We start from the raw sequence: 19,228 nt of genomic DNA, 5'->3' as shown, positions 1-19,228 counted from the left end.
AAGGTCCTTTGTCTTTTTCTTGTTTGATTATAATGTATTGTGGTGTGGGTCTTTTTGAGTTCTTCTTACATGGAGTTCACTGAGCATCTTGGCTGTTTATATTTGTGTCTTGCATTAAATTTGGGGTGATTTCAGCCATTATTTCTTTAGATACTCTGCCTCTTTCTGTGTCTCTTCTGAGACTGCCACAGTGTGTGTGTTGGTCTGCTTAATGGTGTCCCACAAGTCCCTTTAGGCCTTGTCCACTTTCCTTCTGCTCAGTCACTTCATCTGTTTCTGCTTATTCCTCAGACTCAATACATCATTTACATTTCCCTATCTGCAAGTTTACTAATTCTTCCTTCTGCCTTCTCAAATCTGCCTTGGGATCTCCTATGAAGTTTTCATTTCATTGGTACTTTTCACCTCAAGAATTTCTTTATGGTTTGTTTTGGGTTTTCTTATTCTTTAGACTTAATCCACATCTTTTAGTTCTTTTTTTTTTTTGGTACTGGGGATCGAACTTGGGTCCTTGCGCTTGCACAGCAGGCGGCGAAACCACTGAGCTAAATTCCCAGCCAATTCTTTGAGTATCTTTAAGACCTGTGTTTTAACTACTTTGTGTAGAAGACTTGCCACCAGATCTTTTTCAGAAAGCTTCTGTTGATTCCTTTTCTTCGAATGCACTGTACTTCATTCTTTCCTTTTAGATTTTGTTTTTGTTGTTGAAAATTTAAACATTTGGATCTAATGTGGTAACTAGAAATCAGATCCTGCCCCTTTCTCAGAGTTTGCTGTTTTTATTGTTGTTTTGGTTATGGTTTTTGTTTTTTATTGTTGTAGACTCTCGACCAGAGATTAGCCTGAATTAAAGTTCTTGTCAGGTCTTTTTTTTTATTCAGTACCGGGGATCAAACTCAGGACTTTGCACTTGCAAGGCAGGTGTGGTGCCACTCAGCTAAATCCCCGACCCTTGTCAGGTCTTTCCTGAGATCATGTGCCTTTTTGTGGGCAGACAGTCACCTTCCTCATATGTGCAATTGCTTTTGAACATTGTAGTCTTTATGTCTGGCTCCCAAAGGGAATAAAGAGGAAAATGGCACTGATTTAAAATCCTCCAGAAGTCAAGGTTGGAGAGGGCTTGAAACATTGGGTAGGTGCAGAATTTGCCACTTGCCTGTATGCTGCACTTCTTTTGGGTTGGAGGAGCAATGAGGACACAAATTCCAGATACTTAGGACAGAGAGTTCTTTTTGCTCTCCCTGGCTGTGTGCAGGGCTGCCTGTCCAAGGTCAGAAGTAGTAAATAGGAAGCTGCTATTGTGTTAAGAGCTGAAGTTACCCCACATTAACCAGTTTATCATCTAAGCCTTCCCTAGATTTGGCAAGCCTTCATTCAGTATACTCCCGCGTTCCAAGTAATTACATCAGAGAGACTCTGCTGCTGCAGTGATTGTCTGGGAAGACAGATTTCTGCTGACTTTCTTCTACTCCACTGTCTTCCTGGAATCCTTACTAGTATGTTCAGGACTCATAATTTCCTCCTCTCTGCCTTTCCTTTTTTGAGGGTGACTTGAAGTTGTCTCCATAGCCTACTCTTACAGTTGAGTAGGTTTGTTTGTTTGGATTATCTTTCCTTTATGAGTTTCATTTTAGATTATCTTTATTGCTATACTTTCAAGTTAAATAGTCTTTGGCGGGGGTGTGGGGGGCTCCTACCAGGGATTGAACTCAGGACCTTGCTTGTGAGGCATGTGGCACCACTGAGCTAAATCCCAGGCCCTCAGGTTAACTAGTCTTTTTATTCTAACTTGCCATTTATTCCACCCAGTATATTTTCACTTTCTGTATTGTACTTTTCATTTCTAGAAGTTCATTTTTGGCCTTTTTTAACATATCCTCTATGTTTCTACATAACTGAGTATGTGGAGTATAACTGTAATACCCAGTTAATGTTCTTGTCTGCTGGCTCGAACATCTGTCTTAGTTCTGAGTCAGTTTCAAGTAATTGCTTTTCATTTTGGATGTTTTCCTGCATCTTTGTTGCCACTTGAAGATTAGTAAAGATGTAAGCCATACTTTGTTGGCTGTTGGATATCTTCCATTCCTGTAAATCTTGAACTTCATTCTAGGACACGATTATGTTATTTTCAAACAGTTTGATCTTTTCAGATTTTACTTTTGGGACTTATCAGATGGAGCCAAATTAGTGCTTGGTCTAGACCTAGCCATTTCCCACTACTGAATCAAGACCTTCCCGAATATTCTGTCCATTACCCCATGACTGAATTTTTCATGGCTTTTTGTTGGGAACAGGCAGTCTTCCAAACCCTGGGGAAATACTGGGTATGATTTCCTTTAATCCTCTCAGGTAGTTTTTCACCTCTACTGCTGTTGGTTTCTTCAGATTTCTTTTTAATGCTCTGCAGAATACTTGAAGAGGACCCTCTGTGAATCTCCACATTTCTTTCTATAGCTTTCTCCTCATTGGTACCTTGCTCTATGAACTGTAGCTGCCTTGGTTCTACCCTGACTCAGCTCCTTTCTGTCCAGCTCATAAGAGTCTGCCTGGAAAACCTCAAGGCGGTAAGGTGGGGCAGTCTTAACGGCTCAGCTCATTGATTTTCAGGGATCACAGCCCTTGTGGCCTGGTCCCCAGGGTCTTCTGTTGTTCTATGTATTGTGTGTGTTTTGTGTTCTTTTTTTCAATAAAGAGGATGAATCTAGTCCCTATTATCTTGGCTAGGGCAGAAGTTTCTAGGTTTATATTTAAGAAATCGTCATTTTCCAAAGTGATTTTACCATTTTACGCTCCCACTTGCATAGTGTGAGGATTTAATCACTCTGTATTCTCATCCACATTGATAATGTTAATCTTTATTTTAGTCTTCCAGTGAGTTGAAATGGTATCTGATAATTTTGATCTGTTTTGACCTGTTAATATAACTTGGAACAGTTCCTTTTATGGCACCCACATTTTTTATATTTCTTTTTTCTTTTCTTTGTGTTTATTTGTTTGAGGATCCAGGCTGGTTATTTGTCCCTTAATTTGGATTTGTCTGGTTATTTCTCCAGGTTAATCAGTTTTGTCAGACATGGCTGATGCTTTGTCCTCTCAGTGTATTATATCAGAAGACAAATGGTGCAAATTTGTGCTTGTTGTTGGTAGTGGTAAGTTTGATTACTTGGTTGAGACAGGGGTTTCCCCATTGTAAAAGTACCTCATTCCTTTTATAATTAATAAGCGATCTGTGAAGTGATATTTTGACACTGTAACAATCCTTTTCCCCAATAGTCTTTTCATGTAGTAGTTTTAGAATTTATTGATTCAGTTATTCAGTGATTGTAAAACTGATTTTTTCCATTGTACCGAGCTTTCTTCTCTAAAGAAGGCATTTCTCTTCTGCCTCCCTCACACTTACTATTGAGCATCAGTATGGAATCATTCTAATTGTATTTATTTTATTGTGTGTTCATGGTACTGGGGATCAAACTCAGGTCCTTGCACTTGCAAGGCAGGCGGCAGAACCACTGAGCTAAATCCCTGGCCCTCATTCTAGTTTTTTGTTTGTTTGGTTTTTTTTGAGATAAGGTGCTTGTACATGTACTCTTTTTTTTTTTTTTTTTTTTGCTCATTCTAGTTTTAATTAGTATATTAACTCATAACTTCATTCTTTAAAATGCGCTCTGCTTTGGCCAGTGGCCTCCTCTTCAAGATGGTTCCTGTTCTTCCTCACTTGTGTCCTTATTTGTTGGCATAGCAAGGTGTTCCAAGGATACCCTATCTAGTAGCCTTGGCTATGGCCATTTTTCTAAGGAGCTCAGGCTTTTGTTTAGTGACAGATCTTATTTAAATGTTTTGGGGTTTTTTTTGGTACCGGGGATTGAACTCGGGTCCTTGTGCTTGTGCAGCAGGCAGCGAAACCACTGAGCTAAATCCCCGGCCTGACAGATCTTATTTAAAACAAAAGTCTGGACAGTAGGTCATTATGTATGTCTTGGTACAAATACACACTGTGTGCCAGTATGTGTAGAAGCTTCTGGTGGGAAAGACGTCAGCAGAACCTCTAACACTGCAGTCTTGCACTCTTGAAGAGTGTTCCTGCTGCAGTGTGAGCAGATGTTCAGACGTAAAGAGAACCGTGGTGGCACCAAAATGAAGATGAGTTTTGTAAACTACAGAGCATAAAGCAAGTCAGTTTTCTGTTTTTAAAAAATGTCGGGGGCCCGGGGATTTAGCTCAGTGGTTCTACCGCCTGCCTTGCAAGACAAGGACCCGAGTTCAATCCCTGATACCAAAAAAAAAAACAAAAACAAAAATGTTGGGGACTAGGAATGTAGCTTAATGGGAGAGCACTTGCCTGGCATCCATGAGGCCCGAATTCCATCCCTGTACCGTAGAAAAGAGGAGGGGGAATGTTGGCATTTTGTGCATTGTCTTCTCCTGCCAAGGAAGAGTGTGTTTTTTCCTACTTGGAAACAGTATGGAAGTCACTTCCCTGGACATGAGGGAAGAAATTTCTTGAGCCTGTATCTAATCAACAGGTTGAGCCTAGTGCTTTTACTGTTTGCATGTGTAGGTTTATTTGTTTTTACCACTGTTCAGTGTGTATAATTTTTTTAGTAAACCAGCTCCCACACACAATTTTCTGTTTCATGAATGCTTTCATTATCTATAGCATTAGACCTAAGAATTTCTGAATATTAACAGCTACATATTTTTTCAGTAAAGCTCTTTATATTGAAGAAAATAACTTAGGAGATTTTCATTGAGTTGGAATTCATATCTTGTCTTGCCTCGCTTTTCTCGTGTTCTTTTTTTCTCCCTTAATGAATTCCCAGATATCTGCATGGTGTTTGAAGTGCTGGGGCATCATCTGCTCAAGTGGATCATCAAGTCCAACTATCAGGGGCTTCCGCTGCCTTGTGTCAAAAAAATTATTCAACAAGTATGTATCTGTCTGTTGTGAGGTGATATTTCAATATTAAAGGGTTGGGACTTTCCTGTTTCCAGTGGAATTGTATTCAGCCCGTAGGGTTTATTGTATGTATTCTGTTTAAAAATGTTTCAGTATAATGATAATCTCCCTAGATTTATCTCCTATAACAATTATTAGAGGGGAAGCTAGGTGGGGTGCCTGATTTGGAAAATGGAATATTAAATATATATTGATATGGCATTGTTATGTCAAATTAGTATCATTTCTTATACAACATTGTGGGCATTTTCTAATTTTCTAAATAATATTAGATAAACATTATAGAATCCAATTTACTATCAGGAAAATACTATTACTTCAAGGGACAGATACTTTGGATAATATGTTATGTAAAAAGTCTGGACTGGGAAACAAAAGACTTACTTTCATCAGTGAGGAAATTTGCTCACCTACATGTCAGCATTTAAAGGGTGTCTTCAACATGTATTCTCAGTCTTTGTGATATACCTAGTTAAAGAATATCTCCAAATAGAATTAGTTTTGGGAACCTTGGAAGTTTATAATTAATCTTTCCAAGAAAGTTTCTTTGCGCTTTCATTTATTTATTTTTGTTTGAGTTTTTTGTTTTTGTTTTTGTTTTTTGTACCAGGGATCGAACTCAGGACCTTGCGCTTGCCAGGCAGGTGCCAGAACCACTGAGCTAAATCCCCGGCCTTATTTATTTATTTATTTATTTATTTATACATACCGGGGATCGAACTCAGGTCCTTGCACTTGCACAGCAGGCGGCAAAACCACTGAGCTAAATCCCTGGCCCCATTTATTTATTTTTGAAAAATGTTGCATTGTGATTTCTTCCCCAGAAATGCTTGTATTTTGTGTTTGTAAGTTGACTAATCTATTCCATTCAGGTGTTACAGGGTCTGGATTATTTACACACCAAGTGCCGTATCATCCACACTGACATTAAACCAGAAAACATCTTGCTGTCAGTGAATGAGCAGTACATCCGGAGACTGGCGGCAGAAGCAACCGAGTGGCAGCGATCTGGAGCGCCGCCACCTTCTGGGTCTGCGGGTATGCTGGGGGTGGGGCAGAGCACTTTGCTCTCATTATTCTATCACCAGGGAATTCAACACTACTCAGTCATTTAACTAAAACATTTAAGAGTAGTATCAGCCTTCAAGAGACTCTTTCCTCATTACTGTTACATATGGGAAGAAGATTAGTGACTGCAGTGTCCTTTAGGTATAGATATGTTGTACTGCATATTAAAATAGCGACTTGTGCAAGGTGTGGTGGTGCACACTTGTAATCTCAGCACTTGAGAGGCTGAGCCAGGAGGATCCCCATGAGTTTGAGCTCAGCCTGGGCTACATAGTGAATTCAAGGCCAACCTGAACTACATAGCAAGACCCTGTGTCAAAAATCCAAAAATAAAAGAGTGACTTGTTTACAGATTTTTTTTTCTTTTATTTGGTGACCATTTTTGATGTGCTTATCTCTTAGCAAGATCACATCTGCTGACTCACAGATTATTGATCTGCATAGGGACAAGATAACACTGGTGTTAGGAGCTTGGGTTTAGCACTGGAATAATCAAAGCTGTTGCAAATCCTCACCTCACTGTGCTGACAGATCTTGGCTGAGTTACTAGGCATCATTTTCCTCTTGCAGGAGTTAATGGGATTGACTTTTATGTTGAAGCAGTTTCTAGCGTGCCATATAGTTTTGAATGTTAGGTAAATTGTGCTTGCTGTGATTATAATGATTCTTTTTCTATCTGAGGTACAAGGTTTTTTGTTTTGTTTTGTTTTTTTGGTACCGGGGATTGAACTTGGGTCCTTGCGCTTGCGCAGCAGGTGACGAAACCACTGAGCTAAATCCCCGGCCCTGAGGTACAAGTTTTAATTTTAATAGTTTAATCACATTTGAGGAATTTTCTTGATACTCATGTTGAAACCGACTTCCTTTTTCTTTTTTCTTTTTTTTTTTTTTTTTTGGTACTGGGGATTGAACTCAGGTCCTTGTGCTTGCACAGCAGGCAGCAAAACCCACTGAGCTAAATCCCCAGCCCAGCTGACTTCCTTTTAAAGAAAGGCTGGAGAAAGAGGAACCAGGGTGGTGGTATTGAGAGGTGTTAAGAAAGTTCATGACATCTATTATGCAATAATGTGGGTATAGTTAACAGTACATCTGACCTAAACAGCACTGTACAAGTATGTAGCAAATTACTATGGCTCTTGGTGTTTCCTAGACTCCCTTTTAAAAGCTGACACATGCTGAGGGGGAAGAATTAAGAGAGTTGTAGGACTCCTGGATGTGGATGAGAAGGTTGTGTTGTCACTTGCTCTATTAAGCACTACATGGGAATGGAAAACAGGTGACTTTAGCAACATTAGTAGTAGAAACCAGAAGTAAGAACTTGGCTGTTTGTGTATGCTGACTACTACCTGGAAAAGGATTTGACTTTTTTAAAGTTTGGCAGATTTTGTGTGCATTGTTTGTTTTCTTTGAAAATAAAAAGAATGTGGCTTCTACCAAGGTCAATTAAAAGCAATGTAGACTATGTAGGAAAGTTTCTCATTCTGATAGAGCTCTTATCTAAGCCTTAGGTTGTATTGCCTGCTGGATGCTAGATTCTTACTTGGTCTTCTTTTCTTTTCAGTCAGTACTGCTCCCCAACCTAAACCAGTAAGTATAAGGTGTTTCTATATTTAATTTTGATCAATGGGTTATAAGCATGGGTTCTTGTTATGGTCACAATTTGTTTAGAGTTTGAAAACCAAAGGGAAAAAATATTCCTGCGCTTCTATAATTTTCTCCAATAAATTCCCATGCATCTTCAGCAAGTTTGTACTGGTTGAGGTTTCCATGAATTTGAGTGTCTGAGAGTAACACCCCCCCCAACACAGACTGCTCAGAAAATCAACATTTATTGTGAATTTTGTTTTTATTTGGTTTCATAAGAATACCTGCAGCTTTTAAAGTAATGAAAAATATTTAGGGAAGGAGTGAAATTTAATTAGGAAATAATTAAAGTTAACAGTTATCTCCAACTAGGAGTGATGGATTAGCCACCTGAAGGCTTTATTTGTTTGTAATCTCCGCCCAGGCTGACAAAATGTCAAAGAATAAGAAGAAGAAATTGAAGAAGAAGCAGAAGCGCCAGGCAGAATTACTAGAGAAGCGAATGCAGGAAATTGAGGAAATGGAGAAAGAGTCGGGCCCTGGGCAAAAAAGACCTAACAAGCAAGAAGAATCAGAGAGTCCTGTTGAAAGACCCTTGAAAGAGAACCCACCTAATAAAATGACCCAAGAAAAACTTGGTATAAATAGAGCATCACAAAAATCACTTTATGGCACACTTTAACATTAGTTTATTGTTGTTAATATAACATAGTGGTTTCATACATACAACACGTCTCTGGGGTTGTCCTTATAAGAAGTCAGATCTTGTTGTAATGTTAGGCAGGAAACATTCAAATGTTATTTCTCACTTTTCTCAGGAAATGGAACATAGACTTAATTTAGCCATTGGGTAAGGATGAGAAGATCTTTGTCCTTCCATAAATAGGTTTTAGATGTTTAGTCATGTTTTTATGTCATTCAGTATCAGCTCTAGAAAATGTTTTAATTTAGTGAGAATTTTCCTGTTCTTTCACTCACACATACACACACATATCTTTTTTTGTTTGTTTGTTCCTTAGAAGAGTCAAGTTCCATTGACCAGGATCAGACACTTACGGAGCGTGGTGTAGAGGGTGGTGCAACAGAAATTAATTGCAATGGAGTAATTGAAGTCAGTAATTATACTGAGAACAGTAATAAAGAAACATTGAGGCTTAATGAGGATCTCCATAATGCTAATGACTGTGATGTCCAAAATTTGAAGCAGGAACCTAGTTTCCTAAGCTCCCAAAATGGAGACACCAGCACATCTCAAGAAATAGACTCTTGTATACCTGAGACCTCTGGAGTGTCAGATACCATGGTGTGCCAGTCTTCTGCAGCTGGAGACCAGTCATTCAGTGAACAGGACATCAGCCAACTTCAAGAAAGCATTCGGGCAGAGATCCCTTGTGAGGAGGAGCAAGAGGAGGGACAGAATGGACCACTGGACAACAAAGGTACCCCTGCGATAGCTTCCCCAGCCCTCACATTCATGCATTGCTAAACTAAAACACCACTTGACACCGGGTGTCCGAGCTGCCTTCCATGTGCAGATCTGTAGATGGCTTATGGTTGTGTTCATTAGGGATGGGTACACAACACCTCACTGGGTCCTGTGAGCACAGGCATTGTAAATTCTACAAAGGGCGCTGCTGTGTTCGTAGAAGTTTTATGTTGCCGACTGGGGGCCTTCCTAGAACTCTTTTCTTGGAGGACTTCATTACCCTTTGGGTATTTCTGTATTTATTGAACAATTTTATTGATGATACCTGTTGTCTGTAGGAAAATCCACTGCTGGAAATTTTCTTGTTAATCCCCTTGAGCCAAAAAATGCAGAAAAACTCAAAGTGAAGATTGCTGATCTTGGAAATGCCTGTTGGGTGGTAAGTTAAACTTGTCTCAGCCTGTTTTGAAGTGACTGTGCATGAGTGAGGATTTGGACTTGGTTATGCCGAAAGAAAACATCTGCAATTCTCTATGCATAGGATCACTTAACATTTTCATGAATATTTTTTCTCTCTTTTAACCTTCTGTTATGGAAAAGTTGAAATATATTTGTGAAAATAGGAAGAATAGTGCACCCCAAAATAACCAGTAAGCCATCATCCTAATTCAGTGTGCCATTTTTTGGCCAATCTTATTTTATCCCTCTCCTCATTCATTTTCATACTTACAGCCTATGTTCATGTCCTCCACCACCCCATTCCCATTTCCAAAACTGGCATCAAACCTAAAAATGGTAACGTTCTAGACACTTTGTCACCAAGAATTTATGTAAAATTCAGTTGGTTATTTATAGTGTAGACATAGTTACACATATTTATAATCTCATACACAGTAGCTCTTTGTGATGAGACTCTTTGCTTGGGAATCTCTGTGTAGTTGTCCTCAGGATGTGTCCTAGATGTAGAATTATTGAGTGATATATTTTTTTAAGCTTTTTGATATATAATACTGTATTTTTTTCTCTTTGAGACATGTCTTTCTGCGTTTCCCAGGCCTGCCTCAAACCCAAGATCTTCCCACCTCAGCCTGCCTGCTGAGTGGCTGGGATTATAGGAATGCACAGCGCCTGACTTGCTTATTTTTAACTGTGTATAATTACATCTAATTACAAACAATTACGTGCTACATTTTTTTGTGTTTAATATCACATTCTCTCAAAAAGAGTACATTAGTTTTTCTACCTTTAGCAACTCCGAAAAGTATTTTTCCTCTCCAGTCTTTAGGCTAAATGATGCAGTCTTCATTTTAATTGGCAAATTGTTGTATTAATAGTTTTGGTTTTTATTAATTAGGAAAGTTTTGGGAGTTGGTTTTTTTAAATTTACAATAGAATGATTTGCATATAAATGACTACTGAGAGAGCTCTGTAAATTGGAAATGGTCCAAACCCCTATAGGAACTCATTTCCAGTATTTATTGTGGATCTTGCTCTTGCTCTTTCTTTTCTTTTTCTTTTTCTTTCTTTCTTTTCTTTTTTTTTTTTCCTGAGATGGTCTCACTATGTAATTCAGGCTGGCCTCAAACTGGCAGTGACCCTCTGGCCTCAGCCTCCTGAGTGCTGGGATTACACCATACCTCACTCTTTACTGTGGAATATTATGAGAAGCTTTTAGGAGAAATTAACATTCGAGGAATGTGGAGCAGCTTTCCAGGTGATGAGTGTTGATCCTCTCCACTAGCGTCCGGGCCTAGCCACTGTGTGGTCTCCCTGGATGGCCCTTCTGTACTACCCTGGGGACTGTCTATAGAGAATAAGTCAGATATTTCTAACCCTTGTAATGACCCCTCAAAGTGATGGCCAGAGTGCTGCCCACACACCACCGAGGGAAGAGCACTTTGTGTCCCCTCTGCCTGGGGTCTTCTTCCCAAAATGCTGTGTCCCGCTTGCTCTCTTGTGTTGAGTTCCATCATAGGGAAATCGCTCCTGAAAGCCCAGTGCAGTTGAACACCACAGTCTGATGCTGCTTCATATCCCTCCCTCAGGGACGCACATGCAATGTACGTATTTTTGTTCACTTCCATTATGCGTAGTACTTAGAGCAAAGCCTCATATGTAGCAGGTACTCTGTTTTTGTTGTTGTTTTTTTTTTTTTTTGGTACCGGGGATTGAACTCGGGTCCTTGCGCTTGCACAGCAGGTGGCCAAACCACTGAGCTAAATCCCTGGCCCCGTAGCAGCTACTCTGTAAATATCTAAGCAAATGAGTTGTGGAGAAACACTAGCTCTGTAACGAATGTCACACTAAGTGCACATCAGATGCTCTGCGGACTCTTGCCTGTCACCCTGTGGCATACTTTATTCTGGTAAAATCTTTCCCGTCCCTTTTACTACAGCAGACATAATCTCTCTTCAGTTATTACATGCATGTCCCTCTCTCTGTTGAGATGACTTTATATTCTTTTTACCCACTCGCTTATCCAGCGGACACACTGGTACATATGCATGACCTGGGTACCAGGGCCAGCCAAGAGCCCGACGTGAATGTCTCCACTTGCGGAGTACTAGTCCTAGTTTTAGCTCACTTTCCAGTGGTCTTTTCAGCATTTGGCATTCAGTAGTGGACTTCTGCGTGATTTTCAAGGAGCTTAATTTTTTTCTGTAGTTTTTCTTCTGCTATCAGTTATACATGTAAGTAGTTCAGAGATAGTTGCACAGATTTTCACTTAAAAACTTGCCACCCCCTTTGCCAGTTTTTCACTCCCTATGACAGGATTTACTGTCATCAGTAATACTAGGTGTGATCAAAACATAAACAGCAAATAGGGCCAGGGATTTAGCTCAGTAGTTTCGCCGCCTGCTGCCCAAGTGCAAGGACCCGAGTTCGATCCCCGGTACCAAAACAAAAAAAGAAAGTGAATATTTACCTTTTTTTATTATTATTACAACAAAAGATACATTGCCATTAATACCCCTGAAAGTACTTACTTGGAACATGCTTATCCATTGCCCTTTTGATGAATGTCTTTAGGTGCACTGTCAGGGCTGCCTCGATGTTCTGATTTGATCTTAAGTGTTTACCTTTCGCGGTCATTTTGACTTTGAGGAAAAGCCAGAAGTCACACAGTGCCAGATCCCAGTAAATAAGGTGGATGAGGACACACTGTAGTGTTTTTATGAGCCTGCCTTTGTATTGGATGGCACTTGGTGGGAAATCACACTTTGTAAGGACATGCTCTAGACTTCCTAATTTTTTTTTTTCAATTTTACCAATTTCTTCCTGGAAAATAGGCCCTACCTGCCTCCACTGCACTGGTCACCCATATTCTAAATGTCATAATTTTTGGCTAGATAGTCATTTCATGTTCATATTATCAGGATTCTAATGCTGTCCTCAGCTGAACTGAATATATATTGTGATTTCCTTTCTGTATAACATTGTCTGGTTTGCTTAGTTTTCTTTATAATATTTTTCACTTAATTTAGTCCCTTACTTTGACTCGGTGAAATAAATCCATCTTTTTCCTCCAATGCTAGAGATCAAAACCCAAGAACTCAGACATGCTAGAGCTGCAACTCCAGACTGTTGATTCTTGTGTTTTGTGAGCCCTTTCCCTCCTGCAGGCATCTGTAGGATCCCCCTCACAGTTATGTGCCCCATGAGGTCTGTTTGCACCCTTGTGCTAAAGAGCTGAGGTGCCTTTTAAATACTGAAACTATGATTCTTTGGTTTGGAGTCTTTAATTTTTAAAGTTCTCTTCTTCTTGTTCTCTGCCTGGTACTTGTGAAATTCTGTTACTCGGATGTCAACCCTTCCGTATAGGTCTTTTCCTTTTACCTTTCTTTCCATTTTTTTTTTTTTTTTTTTGGTACCGGGGATCGAACTTGGGTCCTTGTGCTCGTGAGGAAGGCAGCGAAACCACTGAGCTAAATCCCCAGCCCCTCTCTCTCCATTTTTGATCATTTGCTTTTTGCTGTATTTTATGGAGAGATTTCTCAACTTTTTCTTATAATACTCATTGTTTCTCATTTCTCCTATTATATTTTTACTTTCTAAAGTTTTTTGGGTTTTTTATTTCTTTTTTTTTTTTGGTACTGGGGTTCGAACTCGGGTCCTGGCACTTGCGCAGCAGGTGGTGAAGCCACTGAGCTAAATGCCCGGCCCATGGGTTTTTTATTTCTTAAAAACTTAACATTTAAAAAAAAATTTTTGTACCAGAAATCAAACTCGGGCCCTCACAAGGCAGGTGCTACTCCACTGAGCTGCATCCCTGTCCCTCTTTTTAATCTTTCGGAGGGTATTTTTCCTTTCTTGAGATTTTCTTTATATGTATAGCTGTTGCTTTCTTTCTGTTTAGGATCACTAAACAGAAGACTATCTGACTGAATGAATGACGTGGGCCTTGTTACTCACTGTAGAAAGACATATTTGGAGCTGGGCTTGCTGGCCCAGGCCTGTACTCCCAGCATTTGGGAAGCTGAGGCAGGAGGATCGCTGGAAGTTCGAGGCCAGCCTGGGCTACATAGCAAGACCCTGTCAAAAAAAGAGAGAAAGAGAGATAGATGTGTTTGAGATGTTTGATTTCATCCTCACATGTCATTATCTTTGGATCTTTCCTCTTGGGTAGGTCATATTCCCCCAAAAAGACTTACAATCTGCATATCTCCTACCCAGAGAGCAATTGCCTGGCTGTTAGTGTTCTAGCAGCTGAGTGAAGTAAAAAGATGTTTCGACATAGGTAGTAAGGTCACTTAATTTCCTAGTTTTCAAAGTAGTACTCTCCCTTTGAGTGTAAGTCTCCTCCAGAAACCCTTATTTTGTCCACTCCAGAGGGCAATCCAAGTGGTCCATTGGGGATATTAGACAATATCACGTATTCTTTTTCCTGGAGCTCTGCTTCTTAAAAAGATGTTTTAGACCATTTTTCCTGCCTGGGTTGGATCCCACCGTCACCCCACCTCCAGAAACAAGCAGATACCCCTCATCCTGAGCACTATGGGGAGGAACACTGTGGTGTAAATCACATTGCTTCTCAGCTTTTGTCAATTGTGGCTTTTTGGGATCCAAAAAGACATTGACCAATGATCCCTGTTTTCTAACTTCTAAATTTTATTGCTTTCATTTTGCTCTTCTCTGTTTTTGTCAGAATTAAGTTACTTCAGATTCATTAGCTGACCCCACTGTTTTCTTATAAAAATTATTTTCCTCTCTGAGTTTCCTATCTCTGTTTTTTTTCAGGAGACAGCCAGCTCTAGGCCTCTGGGTCAGTGTTCTTTAAGCTTTTTCTGTAGTCTCCCAAATGTAACCACTGATTTTCCTTTTTTTACGTGTGGTACCAGGAATCAAACTCAGGATCTTAAGCTTGCCAAGCAGGCACAGCGCCACTGAACTACATCCCTGGCCCTGAATTTTTGAATTCTGCTTATTCTTAAGTGTCTTTGGATTTAACTCTTCCCTCCATTATTTCAACAGGCATTGTTCAGATTTTGTTTTGTTTTGTTTTTGTACTGGGGATTGAACTCAGGACCTTGTGCTTGCAAGGCAGGCACTGGAACCACTGAGCTAAATTCCTAGCCCATTAGTCAGATTTCTAATACCATCTTTAAAATCTGGCCACCAGACATAAGATTACTGAAATGACGTTCTCAGTTATCATGCCACTATGATTGACAGTGTGTTCTCCTGTTCACAAAAGTACAATAATACTCTCTCATGTCTGCTAGGTGAAATCTAAACTGCCCTAGTACTTGTTGCTATTTTAATGATACTTAGTCAGGTATCCTTTGCAGCTCTGATTGATACTGATTTTCTACCCGAAGCTTTCCCTTCCCAATTTCCCCTCTCCACAGTGCAGTTCCTTGTTTTTTTGATTTTCAGCAGGATTAGAGATTGTCATCATGACTTTCCTATACAGATTTTAATAGCATTTGAATTTATTTCCTGAGTAAAATTCATATTAAGCTTCTTTTTTTATTATTCATATATTTGCTTGTTGTGGAAAATTTCAAACATATCCAAAAGAGAAAGAATAGAATAATAATGAACTCCCATGCCTTTATACTGGTGTCACCTAGCAGTTGTCAACTCATTGCCAATCTATTTTCATCTGTATCTCTTTGTGTTTTGTTTTTTTGCTCTGTTTCTTGAAACAGGGTTTTGCTTTGTAGTTCAGGCTGGCTTTGAACTCACTATGTAGCCTAGGCTGACCTCGAACTCTTTGACAAACCTGCACCTTGCCCTTCTGAGTGCTGGGATTTTCATCTGTATTTTAACCTTACCATGTACCTCAGATTGTTTGGAAGTATATCCCAGCCATCTTATTTCATACATAAATACAACTTTTTGAAAAATTATACTTTTTGGTAACTGTAACACCATGGTCACACCTGGAAAAAAGAGGACGATTTTCCACAGTTACTTCATATGAATTCTTTTTAATTTTCTATGTTTGAAACAGGATCCAAAAAAAATCCATGAATGCAAAACTATGTACTCTGACTCTTAAATTACTGTTTCTGTTGTTTATTTTTGGTTTTTTGAGACAGGGTCTCACTATGTAGTCCAGGCTGGCTTTGAACTTCCAACAATCTTCCTGTCTCAGCCTCCCAACTGCTAAGATTAGAGGTGTGGGTCTCCATCCCCAGGTTTGAATTACTATCACTTTAGAAGTTTCTCCCTTCTTTTCTACATTTTATTTATTCATGAAACTCCAACAGCTTAATATGTTCTCTGTTTTTCTAAGGTTCACATTTAATTGTTGAGGAACAATTTATTAATTTTAGGCAAATGAACAAAACATCATTTTTATTTTCTGTGAAGCTATTATTGCTCACTAAATCTGTGTATCAAACAAAATAAATCTATATATGACTATTAAAATTTACCCTCGTGTGTTTGCAAAGATAATGTAGAGTGGTAATGAGTATGGCAAAAGATTGTTCAGGGCTAACATCAATGATATTTGAGAAATTGGCTGAATGGAACCTTTGTTTTGGGGAAAACATTAGATAATTTATTTTACTCTCCATTATTAAGCAGTCCTGACTTGTTACTTCTTAGAATATGAATTTCTAAATGTTGTTCCTTTTTCTATTTACTCAGCACAAACATTTCACTGAAGATATTCAAACAAGGCAGTATCGCTCCCTGGAAGTTCTGATAGGATCTGGCTATAATACCCCGGCTGACATCTGGAGCACAGCATGCATGGTAAGGTTTTATTCTCCCTTGGCCTTCGCTTGTTAGGTGGCAGTGTCAGACCTTGCCTGTTTGCTAATTTCAGTAGACCAGCATATTAAAAAAAGAAAAAGAACTGATCAGTGACTTATCATGGAAGCTATAAATCCTGTGTCTGGAGAAGTCTGAATTGAAAACAGTTGCTATAAGTAAGGCATGATTGGTTTGGATTGGGAAATTAAAGTGTCTGCACCCTTTAGGATTGATCTATTTGCAGAATTGAGCATCTCCACAGATACTTTTGCCTTTTCAACTCGCAAAGTGTGAAACACAATCATTCATGGATTCATAAATTGCTTCTTTGTCCCTAGCAAATAGCTACTCAAGTAGCCAGATTGAGTTGATGCTAAATGATTTCCCACAAGTAGCCTTACTTTGGAATGTGGTGTATCGTTTCCTGAAATGAAATATACTCCTCATGATCTCTCCTCCTTTATCAGTCTCTCTGTGTGTTTACTTGTTTCTCTCCCACAAGGTTGTAGCCCTATGCTGGCAGGAATCTGTTTTCTGTGTTTGGCTGGCATGTTTTGAGTAGGTACTTGCAGCACATTTCTAATGCCAACTACCCAGAGGTCTTGCAGAGCTCATTGGTTAAGGGCATAGTTTCCTATAAGTCTGGCCTCCAGTTCCAGCGTCCACAAGCCGCTGCACTTCTGACCAGCTGGCTGTAAATTTAGAGTTCCCACTACCCTCTGAAAAAGTGCTAGACTTAACAGTTTTATTCTAAAAGCTACAAAACAAGATGAGACACATGGAGTAGGGTAAGATCTGAGAGGGTACCAGATGGGAAGCTTCCTGGTGTGTTGCTATGTGTCACCAAAGAAGTTCACCCAAGCTTCAAATGTTCAGTGCTATTGAGATTTCATAATTAGACATGATTGACTTACTGACCGTGTGGCTGTGTCCAGTGTCCAGCCTCATTCCTTTCCCTGGAGATTAGGAGGCCAGAAAGACCCAACCTTCTAATCACATACTTGGTCTTGTCGCCATTTATCTAGGGGTCCTGCCCTGAGGTGACTTGTTAGAGTAAATGTAGGTAAGGTCCAAGAGGTCCACTGTAAATAACTAAAACACTCCGAACACTTGGAAATCCATGGGTCTAAAGGCTCTCTCCCCAGGAAACAGGGATAAAGACCAGACAATGTTTTTATATACCAGTACTTAAATAAATATTAGTGAGTGGTCAAATGAATTAACAGAAGCATGCTACCTCAGTTAATATTTAGTATTCTGGGCTGGCGTGAGCCCGCAGCAAGGTGCAACCCGGGGGAGCGCAGCCAGGTAAGGGGCGCGGGCCCATGGCTGGTGTGCAGCCTGGGTTCCCGCAGGGATGCCCAGGCCTAACCAGGGTGCTGAAGAGGCAGATGCAAGCGGAAGACCTTCGTAACCGAGTCTGAGCAGGTAGAATCTATTAGGGGAAGCCTTGGGCTCACCCACACTGACTCATTAACCAGCCACCACCCTTTGGAGAGGGAGAATGATGCCTCGAGTAACTAAGCTGCAGGCCCTGCTTCCTTCCAGCCCTGCCTTCTCCCTAGAGCGCTCTGCCAGCCCTGCCAGTAGAGGCTTCTTTCTGCTGTTTGCAGCTTCAGAGGAGTCGGGTCCTCTAGTGTTTGTAAAGCTCTTTCATCCTCAGATTTTTTTTCTTTTTTTAAAGTACTGGGAATATAGCTCACACTGAGCTATAGCCTCAGCCTCCTTTTTAATATTTTATTCCAAAACAAGGTCTCACTAAATCACTCAATTGCCTGGGCTGAAATCGAACTTGTGATCCTCCTGCTTCAGCCTCCCTAGTGCTGGGACTGCAGGTGTGCAGAGAAGTACTAGAAGGCTTGACCTGCTGAGATTGCGCTAGCTTTTATTCATTCATTCAATGATTGTCTACTCAAGAGCAGAGGAGAATGTGGGGGTGTGGCAGGCAGCTCACTGCTTAAGCGACTAACTCCTCGTGTAAAGAGGTCACTTAGTTCTCACCTTTAAAACAGCCTTACACAATGCCTTCTGCTCTTTTCTCTTGATGTCCTGACACAATAAATACCTACTATCAAAAATATATATATTTAGAATTCTGGGGAAAACTTGAGAAAGAGGAACTGTTTGTGTGCTGCGGAAGCGAGCACATCTCCAAACTGTTTTAGGTCATAGATTCCTTTTACTCCTGAAAACCTTGTCTTCAGATGTAGTTAAGACCACGATGTGGTGTGAACATATAAAGCGCTTTGTCGTGGAATAGAGCTCTAAAGATAGAGATCTGTCTGAAGTTAGGACTGTTTGGGTAAATAAGCACAAGATAAAAGAATATTGGAATAAAATCTCAAGTTTCTTTCTCACTACACTTTAAAGCTTTTTTTTTTTTTTTTTCCCCTGGTACCGGGGATTGAACTCGGGACCTTGCGCTTGCAAGGCAGGCACCAGAACCACTGAGCTAAATCTCCAGCCACTTTAAAGCTTTTTGTTTTTAGGGATTTGATTTGAATTGATCTAGAGAAAATCATAAGTGAGGAGATGCCACCATCTACAAAATAATACATATCACAGATGATATCTGATATATAAGGAAGACATATTAGCAGGGCTAATTAGCACTCTGAGAGGCTGAGGTGGGAGCATCACAAGTGAGCCCAGCCTGGGTGACTTTCAAGACCCAGTCTCACAACTAAAAAATAAAAAAGGGCTGAGGGTATAGCTCAGTGCAAAGGCCCTGAATTCAAACCCCTAGTATTACAAAAATGAACAAAGAGGAGGATTTATTACAATATGGTTCTTAGTAATGGGGGTTTTTTGTCTTTTTTTTTTATTTGGTACTGGGGATCGAACTCGGCTCCTTGAGCTCGCAAGGCACGCTGCAGAGCCACTGAGCTAAATCTCCGGCCCAGTAATGGGTTACTTGCTACAAGAAGATGAAGACTATGGTTTCCTTTTTTATATTCCACATTCCTGTTTTGTTTGACAGTGGC

At 40.0% G+C, this 19,228-nt stretch overlaps 1 protein-coding gene across 5 annotated transcripts in view; it reads left to right on the top strand.

The window, feature by feature from the left end:
* The window catches only part of Srpk1 (SRSF protein kinase 1), a 73,551-nt gene that overhangs the window by 31,818 nt on the left and 22,505 nt on the right, over positions 1–19,228 (top strand). For all 5 annotated transcript variants that reach the window (XR_015440205.1, XR_015440206.1, XM_087184366.1 and 2 more), the window contains exons 7-13: positions 4,821–4,927; positions 5,830–5,995; positions 7,587–7,612; positions 8,034–8,247; positions 8,629–9,048; positions 9,374–9,474; positions 16,137–16,244. Coding sequence is in view for 3 of the 5 variants with exons in the window: in XM_087184366.1 (XP_087040492.1) it covers positions 4,821–4,927; positions 5,830–5,995; positions 7,587–7,612; positions 8,034–8,247; positions 8,629–9,048; positions 9,374–9,474; positions 16,137–16,244 (1,142 nt within the window). In the remaining 2 variants the exon portion in view is untranslated. The remainder of the gene's footprint in view (positions 1–4,820; positions 4,928–5,829; positions 5,996–7,586; positions 7,613–8,033; positions 8,248–8,628; positions 9,049–9,373; positions 9,475–16,136; positions 16,245–19,228) is intronic.

The sequence above is a fragment of the Heterocephalus glaber genome, unplaced genomic scaffold, assembly GCF_053883595.1.
Source record: "Heterocephalus glaber isolate CG9 unplaced genomic scaffold, H.glaber_assembly_v1.0 deba00001497, whole genome shotgun sequence".
In the NCBI taxonomy this organism is placed as follows: domain Eukaryota; kingdom Metazoa; phylum Chordata; class Mammalia; order Rodentia; family Bathyergidae; genus Heterocephalus; species Heterocephalus glaber.
The sequence above is the reverse complement of the archived record's forward strand: the minus strand, read 5'-3'. Positions and strand labels throughout refer to the sequence as shown.